This window comes from Hydra vulgaris, chromosome 07 (assembly GCF_038396675.1).
Source record: "Hydra vulgaris chromosome 07, alternate assembly HydraT2T_AEP".
Classification (NCBI taxonomy): Eukaryota; Metazoa; Cnidaria; class Hydrozoa; order Anthoathecata; family Hydridae; genus Hydra; species Hydra vulgaris.
Window position 1 is genome coordinate 23,595,366 of NC_088926.1, and position 8,515 is coordinate 23,603,880.

The 8,515-nt window shown below is 29.8% G+C and overlaps 1 protein-coding gene across 1 annotated transcript; it reads right to left on the bottom strand.

Annotated features, from left to right (window-relative positions):
• Positions 1–5,727: 5,727 nt before the first annotated feature.
• Positions 5,728–6,554, bottom strand: LOC105846193 (carbonic anhydrase 13-like). Its single transcript, XM_065800689.1, has one exon. The coding sequence runs from the start codon at positions 6,322–6,324 to the stop codon at positions 5,743–5,745; it is 582 nt and encodes a 193-aa protein (XP_065656761.1). The 5' UTR covers positions 6,325–6,554; the 3' UTR covers positions 5,728–5,742.
• Positions 6,555–8,515: the final 1,961 nt, after the last annotated feature.

Here is an 8,515-nt window from a genome sequence, read left to right on the forward strand (position 1 = left end):
TTTCAGATTTTTGTGCACTTAATAGTAGTCTGGGCATGATAAATAAACTATTTTCAGCATAAATTCAAAATTTTAAATTTTATTGTTTAAAAACAATAGAATCTTACGAAAACGGTCCAACTGGCTATCTGTTACGAAAAACTGACTATCTGTTACTAAAACGGCCCAACTAGCCAGACTATCAGTTACGATTTTACTTATATCATTCTTGTATATATACACACATAAAAAATTAATCTTTTTATTTTATACAGAAGGAGAGACATCCAACTGTGTATTGATTTGGATTAGTCGAGGGTGGAGAGGGATTTCATGGGAACAAACTTCTCAACTAGTTTATTATAAAAGTCAATGAAAATATTATAACATTGGTTAGCGTCTTTATCATAAAAGTTCGTATGCCAACTAATATTATTAAGTGCTTCACTTATAGCTTCATAATTACCAGATTTGTAATCTCGTAAATTTCTTTGATTGTTTTGTGAACAAAAAGGATCCTTAACTCGATATTTCCACAACAATGTCTTGTGGAACTGATTTCGCTCTGTGGATCCGATATGGGGGCCTATTTCTACTGCTTATATACGATCAGAATCATGAATTAAAATTATATCAAGAAAATTATGCTTAAAAGTATTTTTATAAACTGCTTGTAATAAAAAACAGTCGTTTATAGTTTCTAAAAATTATCGGCTTGAAACTCGTCCTTTACCACAGCACATACCTCCTGTATCATCCCAAAAGATATTAGGGTAGTTTAGATCACCCATTATTAATTAGATAGTTAAATTTTTTCAATCAACTAATCTATGCGCTTCTCTAATTGAGTCATTAAATATTTTTTTAGGTCATATGAAACATGAGGGTGTCTCTGTATAAACGACCAACTAAAATAGTATTTAACCAATGCTGACCTTGCACCAAATTTGCTCACTATCTAAGTTGAAAGGATCAATCTCATAAGATAAAAGATCATTTCGCACATAAATTGCTACTCCTTCGCCACTGATAGTTCTTCTATTATTGAATTAGGATGTGTAATTTTCTATATTGCGCTCATAGTTACTGTTGAACCAAGTCTTAGTATCGCCTATAATGTGCGGAAAACAAAGCTGTTCAATTTTTACAATGAACTCATCCCATTTATTGCATATAGATGCTGCATTAAAATAAAAGCACTTTAAAGAAGACTCTGTTTTTCTCTTCTTTTTTTTTCTAGATAGTAGCAATTAGTGCTGCATCATTTTCTTTAGAGACTTTTCCAGGATTTAAGAAACTCGACCAGATATCTGCAGAGCTGAGAGCATTGGTTAGTTGATTATTTAGAAATTTTTTATTCAAATCATTTATTTCATTGTCTTTCAGACTAACTGTTTCTTCAAGTGTAGTAACTCTACTTTGCAAGCTAACAAGTAATTTTGCAGTTATCTGAAGCCAATTATATAGATTTTTTGTTCCATCAGTCCATCTTCCATCAAATAATGGCCATGTAGATTCTACCAAAGAATCTATTTTATTGTTAATGATCTTTTAAGTAGGAGGACTAACACCCTAATGCAATGAATTACCTCTGGGTCGTGTACTTTTAAAATTATTATTAGTTAGCTTACTACACAGGGAATAAAAAGTTTCAGTATGTGTTTTTTTTCGTTTTTAGTATATGTTTTCATGTGTTTTTATTTTAAGTTTCAGTATGTGTTTTTTTTCGTATATGAATTTGTTTACTCTTACAATATAAAAAAGCTCTTGTTTTTCAGCTAAAGTTTATTAGTTTGGTTTTTTCAGAAATTTCATTGCCTTTGACCTAATTGCCCTAAATGGAGCGAGCACTGGGATTCTTACATATATGTTGGATTTTTATTAACGTGTACGAACTCGTTTACTCTGAAAATATAAAAAAGCACTTGCTCTTTAACTAAAGTTAATTTTTATTATTTTTACAGAGCATTAATTGTTTCCGGCCCAATCTCCCCAACTCGGGAAAAGAAGACTTGAAATTTTAACATATTTTTTTTGATATTTATAAATGTAAATAAATTTGTTCACTCTTACAATTTGAAAAATCTCTTTTTCTTTAACTAAAGTTTATTTTTATGGTTTTAACAAAACTTTTATAGCTATTGACCCAATTACCCCAAATAAGGCAAACAAGCCCTGGGATCCTTACCTGAGGGCCCCTAATAAGAGATTAATAATTTGTAAAGTTGAATGATTTGATTCTTTAGTAAAAAAAGAGTACAATAAAGATAATATAGCATAAGTACTTTGATAAAACTCTTTCTCATTGATGGCATCGGAAAAATAAATCTAATTTCAAAATTTAGTACCATAAATCCTTTAGGAAAACTCAACAAATCTTGACGCAAAATAGGTGTTATTAAACCCAACATAAGTTGTCATAACTTGGGGACCAGTTATCCAATTTTAAAAAACGAACTCATTCTTAAAACGCCTTTATTATCCGCGTACTTTAGTATTAATTAAAGCGAGAGATAATGATATTGGTAAAATCGTGTGAAGTACCTAATAATATTTTTCACAAATTAGAAAAAATTATTTTTGCATAAAGGGTGTTGTGATGATCTCTTTTTTTTATATAATAATCATTTTTATGAATTTGCTAGTTATTTTTAAAAAAAAAAAACGAAGTTCAAGTATGGGTTTAAAGTTACACTTGCATTTAGGGTAACTTTGAATAGTATTAAACCTAATGTCAGTTTTAGACTTTTAAATCAAAAAAGTTGTTTAAATTTTTTTGTATTAGCTTAAATTAATTTTAAAAGAACTTAATAAAACTATTTCGACAATAAACAAGTTTTTCAATAAAATATTACAAACCACTAAATAAATTTTTTGATCTTATTTTAAGGTTATAAAAACAAAAAAATTAAGACATTATTTATATGCCATTCTTTTATGTTCATTTTGTCCATACAGTTTTTATGTCCATTATCTTCAATTAAAGAGTCACAATTAACTCTTTAATTACATAATCATGATTTGGAAAAATATGTACATTGTGATTGTTTATTTGCTCCAATGAAAAAACTGCATTATTTTGAGATAAATGCAAAACTTTAATAACTTGCTCATTGTCTCCAATAACTTGATAAACATCGACAAGACGTTCCGGTTTTAAAGGAGATAAGCCAGTAGCCTTAAATCTTGCTTGCAGGTTCTAGATTTTCTTTACCAACATTAAGAGTTGATTTAATGAGCTGCGAAATTTTTTAATAGGTTAATAACCTTGAACTGACCTCCAGTTAGCTTTTAATCTTGAAAAATATCCATCATCTAGAGGTTGTAAAAGGTGTGTGGAATTTGGTACCAAACACATAAATGTTATATCATGCTTTTTCAAATATATTAAAGGCTTTTAAAGATATATGAGAACTTAAGCTATTGCAAATCAGAACTTTTTTGCCTTGCTTTTTTTATAATATTTTGAACAAAGTAATTTGACAGCCACAGTTGAAATATTTGAATTTCCATCCAGCAACTGCAAGAAGTTATTAATTGTGATCCTTTTGGTGCATTGAAAAGCCAATCTGACCATATGAGTTTCCCTTTAAACATGAAAAATGTTGGAGCCAGTTTTCCTGAGGTATTTCTAAAATTTTGTAGCGGTTTGTATGAGTTTTGGATGGCGAGAGGATCAATATAAAAAAATAAGTTATTTTTTGCAGGGTTATCATGAAACCCTGTTTCATCCGTTATCTGACGTGACTCTATTTATTTCGTTATCTAAATTTATCTAAACTCATGAGGTCAATAAAGTTACACTTAAGAACATTGACTATACATTATTCTTATCTCAGTTATTGTTGTCAAGGTTAGGGTTCTCAGTGTCAATCCCTTACAATAATGAACTTCTAGCAATTTAAAACAGATACATCGATAGTCCTTAGACACATAGACGCCCTTAAAAACTTAACATTCCAACATTTCCAGCTTTAATAAAGTATGCTAATCCTTTTTGTTTTTGACTCCTTAAATAAAAGTTTACCATCTTCGATTACAAACTTATTCACAGAAAGTAGACAGTAGATTCCTACTCTACTAGAAATATATACAATGAAAATCTATATGTATCATCTTATAAAACCCAGAATTATGGTAAACATTCTATTGTCCATTAGTGCGTCTGTGAATGGAACAGGAGCCTTGTATGGGTTTTAAATGAGTTCAAAAAACTACATCTTAAAATACCTTTTCTTCATCTTAAACAAAACCAATTCTGAAAAATATTTTGTTCTAACTTTAAGATATTTTCATACTTACTACCAAAATTTCCTCTTAATTTTTTTTTTTTTTTCATTATTACAACAATCATTATCAGTACTTTTTTGTAAAATACTATTGTAAAAATGCAATAAGATCAATAAAAAAAATTTATCATCATATACAAAAGAAATAGAAAATAACAAAAAAATAGGTTAAAAAGATACGCAATATGTATCAAAAAAAGCAGCTAAACAGAAAGTGTCATTTGTACATGGTTAACCTGTTTATTCATACCAGGTTTTAACCATTCTATAAACATACTTTATTTAAGTTTTAGCTCAAACTTGTTAGATGCCGAATCTAACACAGAAAAACTTTTTAAATGATTTTATTAAAAAAATGATTTACGTAAAATAAATAGCTTGTTGCTGTTGTGGTGGTGGTGGTGTTCCTAAAGGATCCATTCTAAGGTCACTTTTGTTTTCTATACAAATAAATGATCTTTATTAAGCTTGTAACAACCGTAATTTTTGCAGACGATACGAGTTTATTATCGTCACATAAAGGTATAATAACAACTTTATGTCGTCATAAGATAATATGAATGATAAACTAAATAAAATTTAAAATCGGCTTAAAAAAAAAAGTTGTCTTAAATAACGATAAATCAAAATGAATACTTTTTTTATCTATTTATTCAAAATTAAAATTATTTTTTCAACCTAAAATATATTTATCTAGTTCTAGCTTTTTAATTGTCGATTCATACTTTATTATGTTTGTTATGCAAAATATGAAGAATAATGTATTTTTGTTGTAATATAGATTGTAAAGGGCTTCATCATAAAATCCTGTGATCTTCTAGAAGTCGTGCTAGTAATATATTCATGCAATAAATGTTAATATATTAGTTGTAAAACTTCTTTGTACATATTATTCTAGTAAAAAACAAAAAACAAAAAAAACACAAATGTCTTTAAAAAGTGTATTTTTAATGATGGTAGTTTATGTTTCAATGAAGCATTTACTAATTGTTCTATGATTATTGTCTGCATGTTTTTATGTTATTTTATGCTTTTTTTAAACAGCTTTTACCTGGTACAAAGTAGAATATAGGTTTTGTGCGTGCTTTATACATATATTTCTTTTTTTCAGAGTTTATACAATATAAAGATAAAAATTTTGCATCAGAGGGTTGTGCTCTCAAAAATCAAAGGTATGAAAGACCGTTTAAATTTAACAGAAAACATAAAATCATTTGCATAACTAACACATAAAAGAAGTTTATAAAGAGCATATATCAAACAAAAATTTGAAAAGCGCCTTCATGTTAGAAAATAGTTTAAAATGGCGTTGATAAAAAAAAAACAATGCATAGTTTAAATATACGCATAAAAATCATAACATTTATCTTGTAATATTATAATAAAAATGAAATGATAAAAACTTGTTTGCTATTTATTTTTGATTTAAAAGATATAGTCTATGATTTCTTTCCAACATCTGATAGGGGATAGTTTAACTGCGGCTCTCAGGATGTAAACAAAAAGACGAGCGAACTACACGGTCGTTTAACGGTTGAATTGGACGATAGTTGTTAGCAATATATCCATAATCAGAGGTGCACGTGGTCATTCTTTCAAGCTGGTCTATAGAAATCTTGATTGGCTCAGCAAGTAAAATCCATGAAACATTCTCAGTAAGAGGGGGAGCAGTTAATGAGCCAGGGTATGTGTAAAACTTTTCCGTACAAATCGGAACCAGAAAATAAGGAGAAACTTCTAACTTAGTTTTATCGTTCATTTGCGGAACTTTACTAAACATATTGATAACCAATTCAAAAGATTCGTTTTTTTTGTTAATGGCCTTTGCATCAATAAATAATCCTAACACGGCAAGACCATTAGGGTTTTTCAAAGCTTCTAACTCAGTTTTATATAAATCTACATTCCAATGAACAATATGCATTTCAGCTGAATAACTGTTGCCATCTATAGTATGTTCACAACCGCGATCACATTTTCCATGAAGGACTTCGCCCCAATGAAAATGCATTTCTCGAAATGCATATCGATTATTTAAAGAACCTCCTGAAATCATGATTTCAGCATCATTTACGGCAGAGAAAGAAATGTTTTTGCCAATGTTTGTTACTTCAAGATTAATTTTTTTCCTATCAAAATGCAGCCTCTTTAGAGTGGAATCATATTGTATTAATTTTGAATTTAAATTGATTGGAGACTATCTTTTTGTGTAATTCCAATATTTCGACCATTGGTGAGGACCGTGTTCTTTAGAGTAGTCCCAATACGGTTCAACTAACTCATTGAAAGCGTTCAACATTGTATCTATGACTTTTAAGAGCTAAGAATTGTTTAGATAATAAGTATTGCAAGTTTTGCATATGCATGAACACATATGCAACATGTGTTCATGCATATGCAAAACTTGCAATACTTATTATATAGAGAGTATGCACACGAATGTGCAATATATATATATATATATATATATATATATATATATATATATATATATATATATATATATATATATATATATATATATATATATATATATATATATATACAGAGAAGAAAAAAGAGAAAGAGAGAAAGCAAGAAAGAGAGAGAGAGTGAGAGAGAAAGAAAATGCATAAACATATGTTAAAGATAACATTATATGTATTTACCATAGAATGGTATATACATTTATTAACTTGATTATTTACTGACGGAATTATCTAATACAGGTATAGCGCCCTTAATAAGACAATAATTTAAAATGGGTTTTAAAAATTTTGGGAGACTTTTTTTCTTAAAAATTATTGATTTTTTATTTTGTCTAGATTCATGATCTTCTTGGTGGTAGAAAGCAGTATCTAAAGTTTTTAAATATTTTATTTGTATGTAATAATTGTCTTGGGTAAGGTGCTCTAAAAATATAATTCTGTTATTGTTTATCTGTTTTTAACAAAAACAAAACTCAATCGGGCAGAAATGCTGCACAATACTATCTGCCTAATTTAAGTGACTTAAAACAGAAAGAAATCTGACATTACTTTATGATTTTTAAAAATAATTAGAAAAGTCATCAAAGTTTCATCGAAATAATGCATTTCATAATGAGCATTAAAGACCTATTTTTCTGAAATTATTTTAACAATGTTGCATTTTTTTTCTTTCCTCAAGAGGCTGTTTATAAACGACGTCACACATCAAGTGGAGGGAGGGGTCTAGACGTTTGTGACGATCTGTGAGAGGGGAGGGATTGAAGAAGCGTGACGTCACAATATGTGCGGCCGTGTCACAGTGATTAGAGCGCTTGTTTTAGAAGCAGGAGGTCCAGGTTAAAAACAAGCTCTGGACATATTTTTGCATTACGGTAAGTAAAGAGGCGTGAATTTCCTGGTTAAATGCACTTCCGCGGTGCACTGCGACAAGACCGATAGGTCTTCTAGGGGCACCTAAATATCATCTCTAAACAGAAAGTTATAATCAACTAGCTAGCCAACCAAAAAAAAAAACTTGAACAAAAATTAGCAGTATCAGAAACTTACCTCAACTCTCAATCAGTCACCCAAGAAAGTTTACATCCACCGTCTTGTAGTCGTGTAGTTAGAAATAAGCCAAACTCATTGCCACAAATTGGTCAAATCCTTGTTGAACTAAAGCAAGCAGCTTAGCGTGATAAAAATATAACAATATTTGGCGTCCCAAAAGCAGTCTCTGTATTAGGTGTCACCCAAACACTACCAGCAGTGTTACCTTGCATCACAGAGGTCCTAATAGTTATAAACCTCACCGATGATGATGTAAGTTTCTCCAAGCGCCTTAACACTTAAAAAACATCAAACTTTCGGCCCATTGTGGTAGAACTCAATAGCTTTTGTGATGAAAACATAGCTCATATGAATTTTCGCAAACTCGTTACACATAAAACTTTCGAGAAATACAGAGTCAGTCTGATTTAACACCTACTGACTGATAACACATACTGACTAACTCTAACTGTTTTGATTTAGCACCAACTGAAAGATACCTTGATTGACGCAAAGACCGCAAAACTCGTAATAATAAACTTGGTATTGATAACCCTTATTCACCCTTTCAATGGAGCATCCGTAATGGAGGAATTTTCTAGATCCGCAGTACCCTCACTCCTTTCTCCATGCCAACCAATTCGCTCTAGTATCAATACCACTCGCTCACCAATAATCTGCCCAACTAATATGCGCTCATTCTGTAACAAAATCAAGATTTTAAATCAATTTCTTACAGGTTTAAAACTG